Below are 25115 nucleotides of genomic sequence, written 5' to 3'. Positions count from 1 at the left end.
AAAAAAAAAAAGAGTATTGTCCAGGTAGTGTTGCCAATTGGCAAGTGTCCTCAACTCTGGTCCAAGGATAGACCTATTTGCATTTGCCTTAGGCTAAGTTCACACTAGCTTTGTAAGCAGGCGATTTAGGGGCGTTTTTAACGCTCCTCAAACGCCTATGAAAATTATACACATGGCAGCATACAGTGCTGATCACACTGAAGCGTTAGCGTCACGGCAAAATTGCCACCTCATATAGAGTAAGGAGGAGCTGAAGCCTTTCAATGCCTCCAATTCACGTCTATGATGACGCTTCTCAAACACCTGGCAGGCGTTTGCGGGGCGTTAATACCATTAACTTCATTATAGGCATTTGTGGTGCAGTTGTAATGATTGGAAAACACCTATGAAATGCCTCAAAAATGCACATAGGGCATCTGAGGAGCGTTAAAAGCCGTCCCTAAATGCTAACACCTGTCAAACGCTATAGGGGCGTTCGGGAAGAAGTCAAGTGTGAACAAGTCCCAACTCTGTTCTCTATTGTCTCAGCAACATGTAGGCTCTTCCTTTATTTAATCCATAATACACTAAAACATGACAAGAAGAATCAGGTTGTTTATGGGGATCTAGAACAATTCATCCTTCATACAGGTCTAATCGTGAGACATTGTCATTCTTCAGTGATTAGAAAGCTGGATCACTATCCTAATATTAGGATTGCCTTCACGGAGAGTAGTCAGCATATCTTCTCTAACAAGAAGTATGGTAAAATATGCTATGGGAGTCTACAGGCATGCCTTGATATAACTGCAAAGTGAAACAAAAAGCGCACCAACCTTGCGCATTACCTCAGTAAACCGTAATTTTATTAAATTGAGAATAATACTCACAAACAACTAAGAAAATCAAGCATATAGGCCCTCAAATGAACTTAAGGAGTGTAGAGCCTGTGCGAGTCACATCATAGAGGTAGACTCTCAAAGTACGTCTGACACGTTTCGAAGGGGGGGTCCCTTCTTCATCAGAGCTCAGAAGGGACCCCCTTCAAAACGCGTCAATGTACTTTGAGAGTCTACCTCTACGATGTGACTCGCACAGGCTCTACACCCCTAAAGTTCCTTTGAGGACCTGTATGCTTGATTTACTACATTGTTTGTGAGTATTATTCTCAATTTAATAAAATGATGGTTTACTGAGGTAATGCGCAAGGTTGGTGCGCTTTTTGTTTCACTTTGCAGTACTGGTCAGGGTTCCCCAGCCTTGTTTAGAGCTGCACAATCATCTATGCATTGCTGGTCGAATTTTTCAAGTTCCGTTTCCATCCATCCACCATTGGTCTGGGTCATAGAGCGCAGGAGAGCTCGTTTCTGTTTCCAATGCCTTAATATAATCCTGTTTTGAGCCCAAAACAGACAGATGACCACTCCCTGCAAGGGAACATGCCCATGCTGATGGAAAGTTTACCATCAAAAGTCCATGTTGTCCTCAATTTTCTTAGTATAATCTTATCTGAAAGCGGTGTGAAAGCATGAAAGGACAAGATGCCTGAGTGATGAGCAGCAGAATATCACCCCAGCCTATTAAACCAATACACAGCAAGGTCACTTGACAATAAACTGAAGATAAACTATAATTAGGATAAAAGGTGGTGTAGCTCATAGGTAGAACTACAGCAAGTTTACATTTCTGCTCATTGAAGTTTTACAATGTCAGTAACTGTTTAGGGAGGATGGAATATCGATCCTTATGAGCGTTTGGTATAGAAGACCTTTCGGATCCTATATGCATGTGTCCACACTAGTGCTCGGAAGGCAGGGTGAGAAACAATTAGGCTTCATGATTCATCAAACTGCCATGGAATTTAAGGGCTAACTCCACTTTTGTGTGAAAAAAAATAGCAAATGATAAAAAAAATAGTATAGTGTATATACTGTAACTGCGACACAAGTTATATTGTAATTGAAAGTTATTACTTTTGCCCCTCCCTCTTCGATTGTAAGCTCCGAGGAGCAGGACCCTCCTATCCCTCTTGTATTGAACTGTATTGTTGCTGTATTGTCTCCCGTTATATTGTAAAGCACTGAGCAAACTGTTTGCGCTATATAAATCCTGTATAATAATAATAATAATTACTTTTCATTTTCAACCTACAGCTCTGTAACCCAGGCTTACTCTGCACATGGACACAGACAAACAAACAGCTATTTCTTCAGATTAACAAAATGAAGGAATCTGCAAAAAGGTTTGTTAAAATCCCTGCAATGTACACAGATCACCCAGAGGGGAATGTTTTTTTCCCCCTCAACAAAAGTGGAGTTACTCTTTACGTGCACACAAAGGTGTTTTTTCCACCAATATTAGCACGTCATTTTAGCATGCCCCATAGTATGTTCATTTTGATGGAATCAGAAAGTCTTGCTGTTTGTGTCCTGGTGACAATTATCTCCAGTTCATAAAGCGATATTTAGTCCAGAACGTCTCAGGAACAGCAGTTAAGGGGAAATCCTTCAATGGGGACAATGATTTCCCAATGCTTTGAAGAGATTCCCTCTCATTTCCGCTTATGACTCTTGGACAGGAAGTAAAAGAAAATCTCCTTGATGGGACATAGCAAAAAAAAAGAAACAAAAACCCTGACAGGTGACTTTACCATTACCCGCTCTATGATGAATCAAGGTCAATGTCTTGCTGTTTTGTGTCTAAGGATTTACCTAGGAGGCAAATACTGGTGTTAGCCTCCTAATTCCTAAGGACAGCTGATGGTGGAAACGTTATTTAGAGCTTCCAGTGGTGATGTACTTCCCAGATGTAGTCCTCATGCACACTGGACATTTTGATAAAGCTGGTACACTTAGCTGTGTAAAGTCACGTTAAAACCGTGAAATTTTCAGCATTTTTTAGCGTTTTTGCATTAGCGTTTTGCTGCATTTGCGTTTTTTAACCAGAAAAAAATATTAATATCCAAAAATGCTGGTTTGTGGCGTTTTTCAGCGTTAGAGCGTTTTTACAGCTAAAAAACTCTTCTAGAAACCCACAAGTCCTGAGTTTTTTTTCCAGCCAAAAAACGTTGATTCCAGTCTGTGTGTGCATGGACACATAGGATAACATGGGGGGGTTTACTAGCTGTAGAAAAAAAACATCAAAAGCCAAAAACAGCCGCTGTAAAAACGTCCAGTGTACGTGAAGACTTAGGGTCTGACACCGGTAACTGGCAGTTCTCCTTTAACCTCTATCAACAAGCTGTTCCCATCTATAGAACTGTCACTCACTGGACCTTTTTTTTTTTTTTCAATTACACCATCCGGCTGCTTAAACCCCATAAAAATCTCAGGACAGCAGCAGTTGCAGAAACACTCAATGCAGCCCGTCTGGCACCATCAGTTTTTCACCAATTTTAGTGTTTGATGTGAATGAACATTGAAGGCCCATTCACACATTTGCATTGCAGCAGTGGTCTCATTACATGTGTTATGGTGCCACTCGGTTTGATGGTGCCCTTACACACCAAGGCAATACATGCATTGAGCTGCTTCCACGATTGGCTGATTAAAAATGTAACAAATAAGCAGATATATTGGTGTACCTAAATAAATTGATTGGTGGGTGTATACAGCGTCATCACAGACTGCAATATTTTACAGTACATACAAATATTCTCATCAGGCCAGTGTGACTGCTATAGTCGTGCACTTTGTCATTATTATTTTTCTCTTCATTAAGGGCTAGTTCACACTAGCATTGGTCTCTGAAGAGCAATCTGTGTTCAGAATGCTCTTCAGAGCATTTGACGGGCAGTGAGGAGGTGTATTGCCTCCTCACTGTCTGTTTTAACCTCCTAAGCGCCACACTGCTGTCTTGCGGGGAAGTTGCACTGCAGCCCTATGCACTTGAATGGGCACTAGCACCTGCCGAAAATGACACGAGGCACAATTCCTGCCGTGGCCATGATGCTCGTTGCCACCCAACTGCTAGTGTAAATGAGCCATAACAGTTCAGTATTGGTAGTTCATAGAAAACTGACTGTGCAGAGGATTTGGTGATAACCATTCAGGTATACTGCAGATAGCGCATGCACCACCTGTTGTGTTATTCACAGTGCAATAGGTAATACATGTAGACTACATAGAACCATTCACATTGCACTGTGACAGAGAAGCCTGCACTCGAATGTCTCTTTCACATTCATCTGCAGTATTCTCATATAATATTCTACAGTGCTATACTGATTACTCAAATTAAATATAATAAACATCATATTATATAATCATATTATTAGAATTAATACCCATGTATGTGGCAGAAATATATATACAGGCATACCTCAGTTTACAAATTTAATGCGTTCTGCAGGATTTTTCGTATTGCGAAAGATTCATAAACTGAAACGCGGTTTCCCATAGGAATGCATTGAAAACCAATTCTTCCGTTCTGGAGGTCAGAAAAAAGTAAAAAAAAGTCTTATCTGTTCAAAACTCTTTATAAAGTGCACTTTAAAGGCATAGTACTGTACAGGGACATAATTAAAAACAAATTTGTAAATGCATTGAAAACCAACTAATACATTCCGGAGGTCAGAAGAAAGTCTGATCTGTTCAAAACTCTTTATAGAGTGCACTTTAAAGGCATAGTACTGTACAGGGACATGATAAAAAACAAATTTGTAAATGCATTGAAAACCAATTAATGCGTTCGTATTGCAAAAAAAATTTGTAAAACAAAAATTACGTTAACCGAGGTGTTCGTAAACTGAGGTACGCCTGTATATATAAAACCCTGACAGGTTCCCTCTCCACTCTATCCAATACCAAAAAGAAATAAATATATTTTGCCTTCAGTTATACTTTAAAGTGGAACTCCAGGAACTCAGACACTTTTAGGCCTAATGCACACTGGATGTTTTTAAAGCTGCTTCTAGGGGCCTCTGGCATTTTTTTTCTGCCTCTAAATGCCCCTGCATGTTAGCCTATGTGTCCATGCACACATAGATGTTTAGAGGAATTTAGAGACGGGGTGCCTAGAGGCAGCAAAAACCCCCACTGCCAGTACATCAAGCAGCAGCGGTGTTTTGGCAGGAAAAAAATGATTGACACATGTAGATACGACAAAACTCCGCATAAGTGCTAATTTAGCGCTTAAGCGTTCATTTCCAGACCAGAATAAATTATTATCACTAATTTAATTAACACCCAAGCGCTTGATGTGCCTAAATCTGTTACATGCATCAAGCATTTTTTCTGCTAAAACACCACAGCCAGGAGAAAAGGCATCTAGGGGAGATGGCAAAATGTCCAGAGTGCATGAGACTTAATAAGTGTGCTGGCTTACTATGGGTTAAGTCTAATGAGCTGCATGCCACCTAGTGGACTTATCTCTCTAATTTACAACTGACAGTTTTAGTGAGCCCAGAGAGTATAGCTATCACTATATCCCCAGCGCTCTGACAGGAGAGTTGCTGCTCTCATACAGCAACAGCACCAGATTTATAGTGTGAATTGTATTCCTAGCACTCAGTAAAAATGTAAATAAAAGATATAAATCTACAAGGTGGCATGTGCTTCATTGGAATTAACCCATAGTGAGCCAGCACATTTTAGACAGGGGTTGTATTCCTGGAGTTCAGCTTTAAAGAATTTTAAGCTGCAATATATTACATTTTTGCTTTCGGGTTTAAAAATATATACAAAAAAAAGAGGAAATGTAAGCAGCACATACCTTCACCTTATCAGAGAAAAAACAGCAGTGACAGGACATGAGTTTCCTAACCTGTACAATTGCTAATACCCCAAGAAGCTTCAGCCAGCACAGTCTAATGGACATCTCATAGACAATAGATGACCACCCACCCCACAGACAGTGTCGAGATCAGGAGACTATCTGTGGGCAGATTCAGGCTATTCACTACAACTGCAGCAACCACAGGACGTTCACTCACAGAAGGTCATGCATAGTCAAGCTGGGGCAGATGTTTGAAGGTATCGGGTTGTTATGACCAATAGTACAAGCTGACCACAGTGACAAATTACTGAATTGCCATACACAAGTACACTGCTCCCATATGACAGGCAATCACTGCTGCTATCAAGTAGGGCAGAAAGTTCCCAACAGGAACAAAGGTTAGGGTAATGATATCACTTCTTTAGATACCACTTTTCTGAATGCTTGGTAAAAAAACGTTCCATTCTTCACATTTTCATTTAGGTATAATACATATGTAAAATCTACAGTTCTGTTTATAAAAGTATTAGTACTTAACATAAAATGGAATTCTATATTAGTTACCTTCAGCAGGACATTAATAGGTGATGAAGGTATGAATAGGACATAGGCACTCTGAGTGTTCTATTGTGACTTGACTTAAATGGTCTGTGGATCACAAAAGTTTGGGAACTGCTGCCTTATGGCACGACTATTTACTGAAAGGACAGTTCATACATCTGCCTCACTGGGAATGTACAGAAGGATGCTGATAATTAGTACACAGTACATGTACCACCTGTTGTGCTATTTACAGTGCAATAGGTAGTCACCTTTTTGCCTATAACTATATTGTAGAGCAAGGTCACACTGTAGATCAGGATGAAGGTCAAAAGATGTCACACATTCTATCATTGTTAGGAAAATGAGGACATTGAGTGTTAAGAGCAGGCTCACCTGGACACTCATGGTTTACCTAAAGAACTGCAATAAATGTTAAAGTTTATATTTACAGATAAATAGTGCAGCTTGCTCCAGTAACATTGTGGAGTATTTATGGATGTTTTCACCAAGGAGATATGCCTGTTCTATAATCAGGTCCTTGTAAAGCACAGCTTTCTCTGCAATCAGAGTTGAAGCTTCTGATAAGTAGATAATTATAGGCTGCAGGTACCCATCAGTGAACGGAGTTAAGTCAATATATGGAACAGAGTAAAGAGCCACCAACATCAAAACCAAAACTAGAAGTGCCACAGCTCCAGTTCTAAGAGAGGGGAACTTCAGATGAACTCTTTGAGGCTTGGTGGGTGTCTTCTGCGGTAGACCTAGTTTATCAACATCTATGAGTCTGATGTTATCCCACATGCTGGTATCAAAATTTTTCATACAAGAAATGGCAGCGATATCTGCAGGAGATGGCAATGGAGCTTTAATACGTTGAACTTTTTCTCGAAACTCCTCCATTTTCTGAAGAAAAAGAAATGGATCTGTGATGTTCTTAAAATCCTCAACAATGTCACAAGCCTTCTTCTTCTCATTCATAATGGAGTTCACATTGTTGATCTCTGGATCATACGCTTGCATGACTTCGAGTTTCATTGTTTCGAAATCTGAGAGGATTTCATTTTTCTTCTGCTCTAGCACATGCTGCAACTTTTCAAAGTAAGCCTTCACTGTGTCAGAATCCTTTGTCAGCAACTGAAGAGCTTCTCTCTTGCTGGTCTCCAATACATTCAAGTGGGTTTGGATGTCCATGTTTTGCCAGTTTTCAATCCCATGGCACAAGGTTTCCAAAGAACGCTTCTCCTGACTATAGGCATCATCAAAGGAGGAGAACACATGGTCTTTGTGCTCTCCACTGGTAGCACAGAAACCACAGATTAGCTTTAGGTCTGTGGAGCAAAAGATATTAAGGGGTTGTCCATTGTGATCCTTACATATTGGCATGGTTGGAGTGGCTTTAATCTTGTTATATTTCTCCACAATTCCTTTTAGCACATAGTTAACCTGATGGCTGTTGCCACCCATTGTTGAAATTTCTTTACGACAGGTAGGACATTTAAAGCTAGAAGGTCTCCATAGCAGGTGCCTAGAATTGCCTTCAAGAACACCTTCTAAGCATTTCTTGCAGAAATTATGTGAGCAAGGTAAAACTCGAGGGTCCTCAAAGACACAGTGACAGATGGGGCATTTCAGCTCTTCTTCCAGAACATCCATTGTATTCTAAAGAAATGACACAAGTCAAACATAACATTCCAAGACAACATAATCACTAAACTTCACGAAGCATGTATAAGATCTTATTGTGCAGTTTCTTATATATGGGTGCACAGAAAATCCTGCTCATCAAACTAAGCCGGCTTTAACAGGCCATAATGTCAGATAATGGTAAAGCCAGAACTATGACACTGCAATGTATATATACATGTCTCTAAATAAAACTAACAGAAGTAAAGATGACTTACAGTGGGGCAAAAAAGTATTTAGTCAGCCACCAATTGTGCAAGTTCTCCCACTTAAAAAGATGAGAGAGGCCTGTAATTGGCATCATAGGTAGACCTCAACTATGAGAGACAAAATGAGAAAAAAAATCCAGACAATCACATTGGCTGATTTGGAAAGAATTTATTTGCAAATTATGGTGGAAAATAAGTATTTGGTCATCTACAAACAAGCATGATTTCTGGCTCTCACAGACCTGTACCTTCTTCTTTAAGAGGCTCCTCTGTCCTGCACTCATTACATGTATCAATGGCACCTGTTTGAACTTGTTATCAGTATAAAAGACACCTGTCCACAACCTCAAACAGTCACACTCCAAACTCCACTATGGTGAAGATCAAAGAGCTGTCGAAGGACACCAGAAACAAAATTGTAGACCTGCACCAGGTTGGGAAGACTGAATCTACAATAGGCAAGCAGCTTGGTGTGAACAAGAACTGTGAGAGCAATAATTAGAAAATGGAAGACATACAAAACCACTGATAATCTCCCTCGATCTGGGGCTCCACACACGATCTCACCCCGTGGGGTCAAAATGATCACAAGAACGGTGAGCAAAAATCCCAGGACCACATGGGGGGACCTAGTGAATGACCTGCAGAGAGCTGGGACCAACGTAACAAAGGCTACCATCAGTAACACACTACGCCGCCAGGGACTCAGATCCTGCAGTGCCAGACGTGTCCCCCTGCTTAAGCCAGTACATGTTCGGGCCCGTCTGAAGTCTGCTAGAGAGCATTTGGATGATCCAGAAGAGGATTGGGAGAATGTCATATGGTCAGATGAAACCAAAATAGAACTGTTTGGTAGAAACACAACTCGTCGTGTTTGGAGGAGAGAGAATGCTGAGTTGCATCCAAAGAACACAATACCTACTGTGAAGCATGGGGGTGGCAACATCATGCTTTGGGGCAGTTTCTCTGCAAAGGGACCAGGACGACTGATCCATGTACAGGACAGAATGAATGGGGCCATGTATCGTGAGATTTTGAGTGCAAACCTCCTTCCATCAGCAAGGGCATTGAAGATGAAACGTAGCTGGGTCTTCCAACATGACAATGATCCCAAACATACCGCCCGGGCAACGAAGGAGTGGCTTCGTAAGAAGCAATTCAAGGTCCTGGAGTGGCCTAGCCAGTCTCCAGATCTCAACCCCATAGAAAACCTTTGGAGGGAGTTGAAAGTCCGTGTTGCCCAGCGACAGCCCCAAAACATCACTGCTCTAGAGGAGATCTGCATGGAGGAATGGGCCAACATACCAGCAACAGTGTGTGCCAACCTTGTGAAGACTTACAGGAAATGTTTGACCTCTGTCATTGCCAACAAAGGATATATAACAAAGTATTGAGATGAACTTTTGATATTGACCAAATACTTATTTTCCACCATAATTTGCAAATAAATTCTTTCCAAATCAGCCAATATGATTGTCTGGATTTTTTTTCTCATTTTGTCTCTCATAGTTGAGGTCTACCTATGATGCCAATTACAGGCCTCTCTCATCTTTTTAAGTGGGAGAACTTGCACAATTGGTGGCTGACTAAATACTTTTTTGCCCCACTGTATACATGAATGACCCATTTGCTACTGTGTGCAGCCAAGGACCATTTCTACAAAAATGCATATGTGCCTCACGTCACCTTTGCTTTCTGGCAGAACTATATGTTGAACAGCTATAAAAGTCACTGAAGTTGATAAAATGATTATATTTGACAGTTTGAAGTAGATGTTTCCTTATTTTCTATCTTGGGGTCAACCTTTATATCAAACAATAAGTGAAGGAATATCTCCAATGGAGCCTCTGACAGCATTAAAATCTGATGGGGGGGGGGGGGTTTCCAATCCTGCCACACTCTATCCAAAGCTTAAAATATGGGGTATAGATACACTTTAAAGTACAGCTGAACTCAAAAAGCAATTTTCATTTGTAATAGGTATCATCTAGAAGTGTTAAAGCCTGTTTAATCAAGTGTGCTACAGCGTACACCCGAGTGAGGGCCACTCACATGGGGATGCACCATTGTTTCATGTATGCCTGTGCAGGCAGTTTCATTCATGTTAACTGGGGTGCAACGGCTGCATGGACACAGCTGCTGCATCCAATTTGACAGCTGTGGAGGTTTACGCCCCAAGCGTAGACAGTGTGCACCCGAACAACTGTCAGATTGGCAATGGCAGCTGTGTCCATGCAGCTGCTGCATCCCAATTAACTTGAATTTGACTGCCTACATGTGGACACAGGGAAAACTTGAGGGGGGGGGGGGGGGCGGGCAGGGGATCACACAGGGGCCCAATCACAGCAGGAAGGGGATAGGAGGGGTGGCAGGGCAGCATGTAGAGGAACCGATCGCCTTCATTTTCCACCTGCAGTCATGACATTGATCGGGAGGGGGCTGGCCAGTGCTCAGCTTTCTCAGCAAAATTCTAGATTTGCATACCTCAGCCCCCTAATTTTGGGTCACCAAGGGCACTACGGAAAAATGTATTCCATTAGTGCAGGTATCTGAGGTTGTCTGTATTGTAATTATATGTATTTATAAAAATAAGTGTTACATTTTACCTTAGGAACTCGACTTTTAATTCTTTATGTTACTTGATTTTTTTATTTAATAAGATACTTTTTGTAGACATACTGTGCTGTAGCGAGTACTTCATAACTTCATGGCCAGAGCAAAAGTTGTGACTCTGCACAGCCAGCGATTACCTGCGTTGCATCCAACAGCTTAACAACTACAAGCCAGATGGGACTTGTAGTTCATTCATTCATTCACAGTTCTCTGTGAATGAATGACACAGCTGTGCAGGCAGAGACAGCGGGTGCGGAAAGAGGATCCTCCACCCACTGTCTTAAGGAATGTGGGGGACTGCTCCAAAGTAACATTACGCTTATAACATGTTACAAAAGGTGAAACTCCTTTAAAAAGTTGGATGTCCCATCACTTCCTGCCCTGGTGTAAATCTATCCATCGAGCACAAAGACCTGGGGTTGTAACATTGCACCACTCATGCACACAGGGCATCTGTTTAGCCCCTCTTGCAGGAAAAAAGATGCTTAAAAAATGTGCCTAAAGCTGCGTGTTGCATGCGCATTAACCACTTCCTGTCCGGACACTCTTACCCCCTTCCTGTCCAGGCCAATTTTCAGTGCTGTCACACTTTGCATGACAATTGTGCAGTCATGCAAAGTGTACCCATATACTTTGCATGACCCATCTGTACCCATATGAATTTTTTTTTGCATTTTTTTGAGACAGATAAAACTTTATTTTGGTGGTATTATTCACCACTAGGATTTTTATTTTTTTTGCTATATAAATGAAAAAATTTTGTCCAAAAATTTTGAAAAAAAGTGTTTATCTTATAAAATGCCGCAAATAAATAATCTTTCTTCAGAAATCTTGGCCAAAATGTATTCAGTTATCTTTTTAGTAAAGAAAAAAGTAACCCAAATTAGTTTATAACCAAAAATTATAATTTAATAAAAAAAATTCACATATTTTATTTTTTATATTATTATTTATGGGTTTTTTTTTTTTAACATACTGACACCCTAGCAGCACAGTGTCACCATAGTGACTGTACTACTTGTGGGGGGTGATGAAGATTTATTTTTTTTTGTACACTGATTGCTTTTACAGCCTTTATGGGTGTAAAAGCAATCATTTCTCCTTCTCTCTGGCTGCATTCTTGCAGCCATTGAAAAATACTGTGTGAGCTGTGATTGGTCACAGCTTGTCACATGGTACAAGGCTGTTGTGAATAGCCTTGTACCATGTGACCTTTCAGAGAGAACCATACAGGGATCTGTTCTAGTAATTGCCCCTTCGCTGTGCTGATCACCCTCCCTGCCCACATCCGATTCACTCAGCAGCTTGTGCCCCCCCTGCTGTCCTGGGCCCCATACAGGAGGACTGGTGGCCCCCCCTTAACCACGGCCCTGCCCGGCAGCCTTAGCAGCTGTGGGCTTGTAGGTTTCAATAAACTACTACGGTGCTGTGGAGTGCTGTGGTAGTTCATTGAAGCTTCGTGTCAGAATATCTGCTTAACCGTACATCCCGTACAGCATGGAGATATTCTGACAGGTCTGCAGGAGACATGCATGGCATCAGTAATCTATTGATCACTGGTGCAATGCTTTCCAGGCTCCTGTGGACAAAAATAATAAATGCACATTTTTTTACCTGCAAAAAAAATGCATGGATTATTTTTGTCCAAAATGTAAACTTATCCTTTAAGACTCTCCAAGCATTTGAGCATCAAAGAATTCCATTGGCCAGAATAGTCATTTATTTCAGCCACTGGAATGCTTTAACGTTCTAAACGCATTTACACACGTTGTCTGGCATTTTTTCTGCTCTTTAGCTCCTCTCCTGAACTTGCTCGTGATGGTTTTTTTTGCAGCCCGTAAATGCTCCTCTTCTAATATATAGCTCGGTCTTTGTTCTGACAGTATGCAGTGAGCGTGCTCCCAGCATATACACAACAGCCCCCCCAACAATGCATATGTACACCTTGTGGGTGTTAAAGCCCATGCTTTTGCCACGACACAATTATCCTGTAGTCGTAAAGGAGTTAAACAAATGCACCAAATAAAAAACTGACATGTCCTTAATAAAATGTAAACATTACTTAGTTATGCAATTTGTAAGGGTGTGTGTTAATGGGCTTTTGTTTGCATCACAATGGTTTCTTTCCCAATACAAGTCTATGGAAATGGAAAAGCGGCTGAAGGAGGTCCATTTTATTCTCTTTCCTCTTCTTCTCTATACCTCACTTGTTGTCATCTCTTTCATATCTACACCCTGTTCATTCAACAAGCTTTATTAGACAATTAATTCTCTTGTATCATACTGTCCTTAACCACTTTTACCCCCTTCCAGTCCAGGCCAATTTTCAGCTTTCAGCGCTATCACACTTTGAATGACAATTGCGCGGTCATGCAACACTGTATCCATATGAATTTTTTTGCATTTTTTGAGACATAAAACTTTATTTTGGTGGTATTTATTCACCACTGGGATTTTTATTTTATTTTTTTTGCTATATAAATGAAAAAGTCCAAAAAGTTTGAAAAAAAGTGTTTTTCTTTTAACATTTTGCAAATGAATAATCTTTCTTCATAAATCTTGGCCAACATGTACTCGGTTATCTTTTTAGTAAAAAAAAAATAACCCAAATTAGTTTATAACCAAAAATTATAATTTTTCTAATTTTTTTTTACTTTTTTTTAATTTTTGTATATTATTATTTTTAACATACTTTCACCCTAGCAGTACAGTGTCACCATAGTGCCACTGTACTACTTGTGGGGGGTGATGAAGCTTTTTTTTTTTTTTTTTTTACATAAAGACTGTAAAAGCAGTCATTTCTCCTCTCTGGCTGCATTCTTGCAGCCATTGAGAAATACTGTGAGAGCTGTGATTGGTCACAGCTTGTCACATAGTACAAGGCTGTTGTGAATAGCCGTGTACCATGTGACCTTTGTGATCATTCACAGATTTCACTAGTAGTAAGCAATGATGTCAGAAGTGACATCTTGCTTACTACTATTCATGTGATAACTGATTGGCCAATCAGCAATCACATGATCGGGACCTCACACAGAGGTCTCGTACAGTGATCGATGTTCGGCCACAGCGGGCACCGGATCGCGCTGCCGCGTGCTCCCAGGGAGCACGTACAGCTTGAAAATGTGGGTGCCGTTTATGAACGGCAACCAGTTCCTGCACTGTTCCCGTCCGGTCATTTATGTACATGGGCCGGACAGGAAGTGGTTAAACTAACTTTCATCTAAACTGTCAAGCCTCTGAAAAGTGATGCACATTCAGATCGCTTTCCAGAAGTGTTTGACAGGTGGTGAGGAGACAAATGCTGTACCATGCAGTTGTGGGATGTTTGTCACACTGCCGTATTCACTTGACTGGGTCATGTCTGCCGAGTGATCATTTATGCTCTGGGTGCAAACTAAAGCATCATAACCACGTCATATGAACACCACTGTTCTCTGCCTTTGCAGCTTAAGGGGGGTGCTAAAAACAAAGCTCAAACACGTTTTTAATACCCCCCCCCCCCAACCACAAGCCGTTAACTTGTATTTTAAGGCCCACAGTTATAAGGCAATGGAATGGCCTTACTGTACTGCACACACACAAACAAAAATGCCCCCACAGCAGCATCATTAATTGACAGAGACCTGTCACCGTGGAAGAGCGACTCATAGTTCTGAATATAACACAAGTGCGGTGACCTCACTGCACTTGTAGTCCACTCATGCTTTCTCCAACCCAGTAAATGAAGGTCCATATCACATGAAGGACTTTTCCCGAATAGTTTCCCGAAGCCAGGAGCACTGCACCCATGATCCACTAATACAAAAATACATACAGTCAGGTCCATAAATATTGGGACATCGACACAATTCTAACATTTTTGGCTCTATACACCACCACAATGGATTTGAAATGAAACGAACTGCAGACTGTCAGCTTTAAATTTGAGGGTATTTACATCCAAAGCAGGTGAACGGTGTAGGAATTACAACAGTTTGCATATGTGCCTCCCACTTGTTAAGGGACCAAAAGTAATGGGACAATTGGCTTCACAGCTGTTCCATGGCCAGTTGTGTGTTATTCCCTCATTATCCCAATTACAATGAGCAGATAAAAGGTCCAGAGTTCATTTCAAGTGTGCTATTTGCATTTGGAATCTGTTGCTGTCAACTCTCAAGATGAGATCCAAAGAGCTGTCCCTATCAGTGAAGCAAGCCATCATTAGGCTGAAAAAACAAAACAAACCCATCAGAGAGATAGCAAAAATATTAGGCGTGGCCAAAACAACTGTTTGGAACATTCTTAAAAAGAAGGAACGCACCGGTGAGCTCAGCAACACCAAAAGACCCGGAAGACCATGGAAAACAACTGTGGTGGATGACCGAAGAATTCTTTCCCTGGTAAAGAAAACACCCTTCACAGCAGTTGGCCAGATCAAGAACACTCTCCAGGAGGTAGGTGTATGTGTGTCAAAGTCAACAATCAAGAGAAGACTTCACCAGAGTGAATACAGAGGGTTCACCACAAGATGGAAACCATTGGTGAGCCTCAAAAACAGGAAGGCCAAATTAGAGTTTGCCAAACGACATCTAAAAAAGCCTTCACAGTTCTGGAACAACATCCTATGGACAGATGAGACCAAGATCAACTTGTACCAGAGTGATGGGAAGAGAAGAGTATGGAGAAGGAAAGGAACTGCTCATGATCCTAAGCATACCACCTCATCAGTGAAGCATGGTGGTGGTAGTGTCATGGCGTGGGCATGTATGGCTGCCAATGGAACTGGTTCTCTTGTATTTATTGATGATGTGACTGCTGATAAAAGCAGCAGGATGAATTCTAAAGTGTTTCGGGCATTATTATCTGCTCATATTCAGCCAAATGCTTCACAACTCATTGGACGCCGCTTCACAGTGCAGATGGACAATGACCCAAAGCATACTGCAAAAGCAACCAAAGAGTTTTTTAAGGGAAAGAAGTGGAATGTTATGCAATGGCCAAGTCAATCACCTGACCTGAATCCGATTGAGCATGCATTTCACTTGCTGAAGACAAAACTGAAGGGAAAATGCCCCAAGAACAAGCAGGAACTGAAGACAGTTGCAGTAGAGGCCTGGCAGAGCATCACCAGGGATGAAATCCAGCATCTGGTGATGTCTATGCGTTCCAGACTTCAGGCTGTAATTGACTGCAAATGATTTGCAACCAAGTATTAAAAAGTGAAAGTTTGATTTATGATTATTATTCTGTCGCATTACTTTTGGTCCCTTAACAAGTGGGAGGCACATATGCAAACTATTGTAATTCCTACACTGTTCACCTGATTTGGATGTAAATACCCTCAAATTAAAGCTGACAGTCTGCAGTTAACGCACATCTTATTCGTTTCATTTCAAATCCATTGTGGTGGTGTATAGAGCCAAAAATGTTAGAATTGCGTCGATGTCCCAATATTTATGGACCTGACTGTACATAAATAAATGCACGTTTGCTTTTCTGGACTAAACCTTTTTTATACAAACACTCGAAGTATGGTAGCACCCAGATGATGTTGAGTTCCCCTTTAAACTCTAACACTTCTAGCAGCCTGTGTTTGTAGAAGCAAGGTTTTTGGCTCATCTTCCCCCCTCCCATATTTCCTGTGGATGGGTCTGTAGCTGGTATTTCTTATCTGCAGCTGCTGGCCAAATTTATTCTGCAGAGTTTAGGAAGCCTTTTGAGTGTATAGAAAGTAGGAAAGGAATGTATGCCTTGTGACGTAATCCTTGGTATATACGCATGTAAGAGGTTTTCTATAACTCACTTAGTAGATGAAGGCACAAGCCATCTGTTGAGTCAAAACAGCGCTGTTTTTAATAAATCAGTTGCTTCCTTCAGAAGTCCGAGTCTGGAGTTTTATCTGATTTTGCGGAAATTGCTACTACAGAAGGCCTCATTCACACGGGGTGTACATAACCATCCACCTGTAGAGAGCCGTGTGTACTCACATGGGAATGCCCAGGAGTTCCATGCATCTCCGTAGGGGACGTCACATTGGGAGCAGCGGTAGGGTTGTCACCTCATCCCTTTAATTACACAGGTTCTGGGGCTAATTTAATGCTGATAAAGGCACTAAGTGAATTTAATTACCACTTTAATCAGCCACAGAACCTGTGTAATCAATATGTGTTCGGGTTTAAAGGGATAAGATGGAAACCCTAGGCTGTGTCCATGCAACTGCTGCTTTACAATTGAAAACAATGGGACTGCCTGCATGAGGATGCATGGACCGCCTGTGCGTCCCTGTGCAGGTAAAGATGGTCCTCCACAGGCGTATGGTTATGTACTACCCATGTAAATGACGTCTAAACTAGCAAGTTAAAAGTACTGCATGCAAAGCTGTAGTGCATATTTATAAAGCAGTGACTCTGACAGGTGCATTAAAGGACAGCAATTGATTCACCACCAATAAATGTCTGAAAATCTCACTCACTGCTTTATATGTGGAAAAAGAGCAAACAGGTGGAGCAAACACCTAGTGCATTGTCCAAGGTTTATTAGAAAGTCAAAAAGACGAAAACATACTCACAGACATAGCATGTTTGTAAAGCTTAGTATGGAAATGGCCACAACAGAGGGCAGGGTGTTCCGACTGTCAGTGTGGTCCGCTTCTAACGCGTTTCGGGGACGAGTCCCTTTCCTCAGAGCTAGTGTATGTTTTCATCTTTTTTACTTTCTAATAAACCTTGGATATTTCACTAGGTGTTTGTGCCACCTGTTTGCTCTTTTTCCAGTTGTTGATTTCCCTGACTGAGGAGGGCAGCATCCCCAAAACGCTATCCATAGGCCATCTTTTGCCATGGTTCCCCTGGCTTCACTTTGGCAGTTGATTTCTGGAGCGCTGGAGAGTATACACTGTCATACTGTGCAGTTGTAAAGTGCCAAGTGACTGGTAGACTCAATGGTGGTGCTCCGTAATAGTTGAATTGCGCACTAACCAGAAGTATAATAATAATACGCGTTATATATTATATCCCGAAGTATCCTCATCAGGTATAGGTCTGGTCAAATCTGGTAGTCCTCCCTCAGGGTGGTCATCATCAGGTTCCCAGAAGCCAAGATTAATCGGATCCAGATAGCCAGAGGTCCATGTGGATGGAGCTGTCTGCTAACAGAAAGTCTTCCTCCTCTTGGAAAGGGCCTTGTGAATAAATACTCCTCTGTGCATACCTTTGTTTAGCTATGAGGTACTCAGACTACAGTTTTCCCAGCTCTCTGCTCCTTCCCTCACAGCCTTGAGGAGGAAGACTTTCTGTTAGCAGACAGGTCCATCCATTCCCTAAACAGGGACCTCTGGCTATCTGGATCCGATTAATCCTGACTTCTGGGCACCTGATGATGACCATCCTGAGGGAGGACTACCAGATTTGACCAGACCTATACCTAATGAGGATACTTCGGGATATAATATATAATGCGTATTATTATTATACTTCTGGTGAGTGCGCAATTCAACTATTACTCACGGAGCACCACCATTGAGTCTACCAGTCACTTGGCACTTTACAACTGCACAGACTGTTCATATTAAATCATATTTTAATCATTGCGAATACATATTGACAATTCTTAGCGCTGCACTATTTATTCCTTCTGTTGTTTAAGGCTTGTGTTGGTTACCTTGAGTGCACAGCAGCTTTTTGGCTAGCGCTCACTTTTACCATTGATTTTTATACACGGTCATACTGCTTTATATGTGTTTTGTGGCTTTTCCAGAAGGTCTCCCATCTGCTGTGCAGGCATTCTAAGAGGATGAAAGAAAGAGCGCACAAACCTTGCGCATTACCTCAATAAATAGTGACTAATTTTATTATTAAGGAAATATACTCACAAAGTGATGGTATAACAGGCATAAGTAACCATAATCCAAACAGGGTTACAGGTAAATATAAAAAGAGGGGGGGGGGAATGAAGGCTAACGCGTTTCGAAGGGTGCTCCCTTCTTCATCAGAGCTGGGTTGAGCAGATAGAGACTTCAGTATGGCAGAGTTCCCATGGCAAGGAGACATTCAGCCACTGAGTGTCAGTATTACAGCAGTTCAGCCTGTTTAGTGTCAGTTTTATCAAGCTTCCCCCAGCTTCATGATAGAGCTGCACAACCTCTGATCACCAGCGGATGAACACACAACACGCTGCTTGTTACTAACGCCCGTTTGATCTGAGTCTTTGAGCGCAGGAGATAATGGATTTTTGGTGACGGCATTCTAAGAGGACCTGGGATTCTGTATGACATATTTGCTTTAGCTCTGCTGGCTGCACAGCTAAGGCCTCATTGACAGGCACGTGATTATTTGCATTCACTTTAGTTTATACAGCATTTCTCAATGCATGTGATGATTTTAAAGTGTTACTAAACCCAAAACGGTAAAATCAATCTGTATATGTAGTAAAGCATGCTTGTTCTACTTACTGTGGAACCTAAGGGGTTATTCCTCCACATTGTGTAAAAAGGCAGTTTGATCCCGTATTCTCTGATCCTCCCATTATTCTACTGTCCCCAATCCATCTGCCGATAGAACAGAACCTTGGGGGGCAAGCTGCACATGCTCATTTGGTGTGTATTTCTAGAGAGTTTTTTTTTTCTTTGGAGAGTGCATGTGATCAGTACAGGGCCAATCAGCACTGTCCAGACAGAGGTCAGGGGTTATGCAGCCTCATAAGCCAATCAAGGGAGAATGAAAACTCCTCCTGCAAGCTTTAACACGTGCTCTGCTGGACACTGATAGAAGTCACAAGACTGCTCCAACTGCTGATGAGAAAAGGTATTTAGCAGTTTATATTTACTAAAATAATTGCATTTCCATGTTGTGTGTACTGTGGGAGACCAGATATAGTGAATGCAGGGTCCTGGGTTTAGTAACACTGTAAGTATCATAATGCACACTGCACATTTATTTGCATTCAGTTTATCTGCACTTAGAAAAAATAGAAATATGTGCATCTAGGGGTAGATTAGATACTTTGAATGCCTCTAAATGCGTGAACGTACATTCAGGCCTCGTTTGCTCCATGCATGCAGAATAACTAATGGAAACTGATGTGCAGATTTCACTTGCAGAGACATTAGTTTACATCAGTTTTCATGTGCATCACAATGAGTTTTATACATGTTGCAGATTCCTGTGCAGAAAATGCACAAGATACTAGTTTTGTGGTGTGAACAGGGCACATAGAGAACAATTGATTTCATTGTGCCCTTGCAGAACATGTGCAGAAACATGGCTGTGTTTGCACCATGGTGTGGATCAGCCCTTAGGGCCGGTTCACACCATATAAAGTCCGGATGCATTCCGGATGCGTGTCTGTATGCACGTTTTTGACGCACTCGGGTGAGTTTTTGATGCGTTCCGGTTAATTTTTTCCCCTTTTTCTTCAACTTAAATAAGGACATGTGCATTCTGGTGTGTTAATAGTGCGTTTAGGTGTGTTTTTGTATGCGTTTTATTGCATTCCAGTACAGTTCAGTGCAGAAAAAATGCAGCATGTTCTACTTTTTTTCTGCACAGGAAGCTGACTGGAAATTACTGCATTGGTGCGAACTATGCCATTGGAAACCATGTAACCTACTATCAATGCATTTTTGATGCAGAAAAAAACCCGCACTGGACTGCATGTGGTGTGAACTGGCCCTTAAAGTCAGGAGAGATTGATCTGGGATGTAAAAACAAACTTTATACTTCCCAGATCAGTTTCTTCTGTGTTTAAAGTAGCCTCTACGCAACTTCTCTTTGAAATCTGCTGTGTAGGAAAGAGTTAGTTCTCATTAGGTATATGGCATCTTTAAGATCGCTATCATTTCTTTATGGTCTTTCTGTACTCCTGGTGCTGCGACTGGAGTGTTGTGACATAGCATGTTTGTAAAGCTTAGTATGGAAATGGCCACAACAGAGGGCAGGGTGTTCCAACTGTCAGTGTGGTCCGCTTGCTGACGCGTTTCATAGAAGCTGTACTGTCACTTGTCCACCCTTCTCTCCACTTGCCCAATTACAAAATGCTTAGTATTCTGTAAAAGGAAAGTGGAGAGAGGGCAGACAAACGACAGTACGGCTTCAATTTATGACAGCCACGGCACTCCACTCGCAGCACCAGGAGTATAGCAAGACCTAGATTATCCAGCCTAAATTAAAGTGTAAATAGTAAAGAAATGACAGCAATGCTTAAAATGCCACAAACCTTATGGGGACTAACTTTTTAAAATAAGATTTAGCCTGAAGCTGTACTTTAAATAATACAAACGCAGGTGGACCGTGTGAAGGGCAAAGGTTGGTAATATACTGCCTACAGACTGAATGAAAACATCAAAATAGATTCTTCCATCTACGCTATACAGTACAGATAGACAAATTTCCTGCTGTGGCTATTGTATTTGGAAAGACAGCTGCAGTGGGAATACCCAAACAGTGGCTACATCTGAATGGATTCAGTTGCTGTTTGGCCAAAGTTTTTTTATTCTTTGCTGGGCTCCTTGGATTTTCAAACAAAAGATATCAGGCGGAAGGGTGGAAGCAAGGCAGCAAAATCCACACAGTGTATGGCCAGCTTTAGAGGTCATAGGCTTTCCATACCTCCCTCTCAGGATATCATTATGCTCCTACGTTTCCATACAGGGTAGAACACATCGCTGTTGGGGCGGTCCTTTTTTTTCTCTTCGTATTTGTTGGCAGCTGCATTTTTAAAAACAAATACCATAAAGCCACTTAAAACAGTGTACGGATTAGGGTGGGGATAGAAACACCATTTTCCCTCAGGGCTTCTGGCAAAGAATATAAAAAAAAAAAGTTCTTACGGAGAACTTCCCACAAGAGAATGATTACATTGCTTCCCTGACATATCAGCGCCCCATCACCTCCCTCTAAGGCCTCATGTACACTGCTGCTCCTAAATGTGAGTTTATGAGCTTTTACCATTGTTTTGCCAAAGCCCTTGAACTCAACTTAATAAAAGCATGTGTTGAAGAAGCAGCAGCATTTAGGGGCAGTTAAACATAGAAGCAGAACATAGGGCAGAAGAATTGCATTCAGAAGAGGAATGTTCTGGCAAAAAAACTTGTTTAAATGTGCCAAATTTAGCACTTGAGCGGTTTTTGATTTCAAAGGCAAGTACTCTGGCCATTGAAATTAATAAATGCCCAAGAGCTAAACGCGGGTAGATGCGGTATTGTGTTTAGCATTTTTCAGCAGCCAGGAGAGCTTCAGTATACATGTAGACTAATGCTGGTGACCAGACTAGGCAAGATGAGATAGGGATAATATCTAATACAGATAGTGCAAAAGATGACACAGATTTGCTAGTTTGAAAGCTTGCAGAATGTTTACCCTGCAAAATTATTCCATAAAAAATATTCAGTTCTGCTTTAAAGACGTATCTTTAGAATCCACCTTTTACTAAAGATTAGCCTTTCACAACCAGGGCTCCTTGAGCAAACAGGAATAGTGGCATTCATCACACGTACCACCAATGTAAAGGGCATTAATTCCACAGACCACCAGTATAAGGGGCTTTCTTCCCACTGACCACCAGTATAAGGAATATTCTGTTCAATAAGGATCTTCTGATTGACCACCAGTGAAGGAGGCCCTTCACCCACTGATAACCAATATAAGGTGGTCATTCTTCCAACTGCCATCAATATAAAGGGATCCTTTTCCCAATGACCACTAATATAAGGATGTCCTTCTTCCAATAACCACCAATATAAGGGGTTCCCTCTCCCAATGGCCACCAATATAAGGGGATCCTTCTCCCAATGGCCACCGTATCAGGGGATCCTTCTCCCAATGGCCACCAATATAAGGGGATCCTTCTCCCAATGGCCACCGTATCAGGGGATCCTTCTCCCAATGGCCACCAATATAAGGGGATCCTTCTCCCAATGGCCACCGTATCAGGGGATCCTTCTCCCAATGGCCACCGTATCAGGGGATCCTTCTCCCAATGGCCACCGTATCAGGGGATCCTTCTCCCAATGGCCACCGTATCAGGGGATCCTTCTCCCAATGGCCACCGTATCAGGGGATCCTTCTCCCAATGGCCACCGTATCAGGGGATCCTTCTCCCAATGGCCACCGTATCAGGGGATCCTTCTCCCAATGGCCACCGTATCAGGGGATCCTTCTCCCAATGGCCACCGTATCAGGGGATCCTTCTCCCAATGGCCACCGTATCAGGAGATCCCTCTCCCAATGGCCACCAATATAAGGGATCCTTCTCCCAATGGCCACCGTATCAGTAGATCCTTCTCCCAATGGCCACCGTATCAGGGGATCCTTCTCCCAAAAGTGATCCTTTTCCCAATGATCAGAAATATAAGGATGTCCTTCTTTCAATAACCTCCAATATAAGGGAGTCCCTCTCTCAATGGTCACCTTATAAGGGGATCCTTCTCGCAATAACTACAATTATAAGGGGACCCTTCTCTCAATTACCATCAATATAAAGGGATCCTTTTCCCAATGACCACTAATATAAGGATGTCCTTCTTCCAATAACCACCAATATAAGGGGGTCCTTCTTCCAATAACCACCAATATAGGGGGTCCCTCTCCCAATGGCCACCGTATCAGGGGATCCTTCTCCCAATGGCCACCGTATCAGGGGATCCTTCTCCCAATGGCCACCGTATCAGGGGATCCTTCTCCCAATGGCCACCGTATCAGGGGATCCTTCTCCCAATGGCCACCGTATCAGGGGATCCTTCTCCCAATGGCCACCGTATCAGGGGATCATTCTCCCAATGGCTACCATATCAGGGGATCCTTCTCCCAATGGCCACCAATATAAGGGGATCCTTCTCCCAATAACTACAATTATAAGGGGACCCTTCTCTCAATTACCATCAATATAAAGGGATAATTTTCTCCCAATGGCCACCGTATCAGGGGATCCTTTTCCCAATGACCACAAATATAAGGATGTCCTTCTTTCAATAACCACCAATATAAGGGGGTCCCTCTCCCAATAGCCACCGTATAAGGGGATCCTTCTCCCAATTACCATCAATACAAAGGAATCATTTTCCCAATGACCACTAATATAAGGAAGACGTTCTTCCAATAAGGAACCAAGGATTTAAAAGAAAGCAGACAAAATTGGGCAGCACAGTGGCTAAATGGTTAGCACTTCCTCCTAGCAGTACCACGGTCGCTGGCTCGTGTCCCAGCCATGGCTCCACCTGCCTGGAGTTTGCATGTTCTCCCTGTGCCTGCATGGGTTTCCTCTGGGTACTCCGGTTTCCTCCCACACTCCAAAGACATGCTGGTAGGTTCTTTGGATCCTGTCTAAATTGGCCCCAGTATGTGTATGTATGAATGTAAGTTAGGGACTTTAGATTGTGAAAGGGATTTCAGATTGTACACCCCTTGAGGGTCAAGGACTGATGTGAATGTACAATATACTGTATATGTAAAGCGCTGCGTAAATTGATGGCGCTATATAAGTACTTGAAATAAAAAATAAATAAATAAAATTCTTTCAGTCTATGGCCAGCTCTAGGATGAGCAGTGATGGCTTTATTTCTTCTACTTTCTCTCAGTTCCAGTGGTAAGATGTCCCTGGTCTGTAGTCTCCCGAAGAACAATAAAACTCAGACATTTCATCACTGCAGCCATTTACAGTTGGTATAACATTTACAATTCTGATACCTTCCTAAATGTTTAGCTGGATTATGCGATAGATCCTTAAGCTGGCCCTACGGACTTGATGAATGTTGCTCAAAAGTATTTCAACAATTTGTCTGCTTTTAACATTTACTTTTTGGAACAAATGGACTTTCCCAAAAGAAAAGCACATACACTAGTAGAGATTTGTTTGTTCGAGAAACATTTTCCATCCTGCTCCATTTGATGCAGTTGAAAACAAATATTGATTTCACCCCACTAATGATTAGAAAATCAAATGAACGTTCCTAAAATGAAAAATGTAAACTAAAGTGATGGCAAGATTTAGCAGCTGAAATACAGTTGGTTTGCAATTGTTTATGGCAGGCTAGTCGCAGTACATGCATGCAAAATTAAGACGTATTTTTAAGTAGAACTCACCGCAGTCATTGGGAAGCTGACGTTTATCACAGATCCTGTACTCCCTCATTTGATGGTTCGTTATTCCATAGGGAAGTTGTGCTGTCCATGGATTTACTACAAAGAGCTCCTTATTGATGTGATCATGGTGTTGTGCTGCAGAATATTAATGATCCATGTCTTTCTGCAGGGAGGATATAGAAGAGCTCTGGCCCCTGGGAAGTTTTAGAAAGCTCAGGCAGCCATGGCCTGCTGTAACCTACACACCCCATTCATGCTTTTACTACAGACAGACCACAGCAGGATCTGAAAGGTGCTTGCAGGGATCTGACATCAT

The 25115-nt window shown here is 41.9% G+C and overlaps 1 protein-coding gene across 1 annotated transcript; it reads right to left on the bottom strand.

Annotated features, from left to right (window-relative positions):
- Nucleotides 1–1200: 1200 nt before the first annotated feature.
- Nucleotides 1201–25074, bottom strand: TRIM13 (tripartite motif containing 13). Its single transcript, XM_089654384.1, has 2 exons — nt 24800–25074; nt 1201–7896 (listed from the first exon to the last, which is right to left on the bottom strand). Exons 1-2 carry the CDS (start codon nt 24806–24808, stop codon nt 6670–6672), a joined length of 1236 nt encoding a protein of 411 aa, XP_089510510.1. The 5' UTR covers nt 24809–25074; the 3' UTR covers nt 1201–6669.
- Between the last annotated feature and the right edge of the window lie 41 nt (nt 25075–25115).

This window comes from Staurois parvus, unplaced genomic scaffold (assembly GCF_062004578.1).
Source record: "Staurois parvus isolate SC_StPar_1 unplaced genomic scaffold, SC_StPar_1.0 ptg000761l, whole genome shotgun sequence".
In the NCBI taxonomy this organism is placed as follows: Eukaryota; Metazoa; Chordata; class Amphibia; order Anura; family Ranidae; genus Staurois; species Staurois parvus.
The sequence above is the reverse complement of the archived record's forward strand: the minus strand, read 5'-3'. Positions and strand labels throughout refer to the sequence as shown.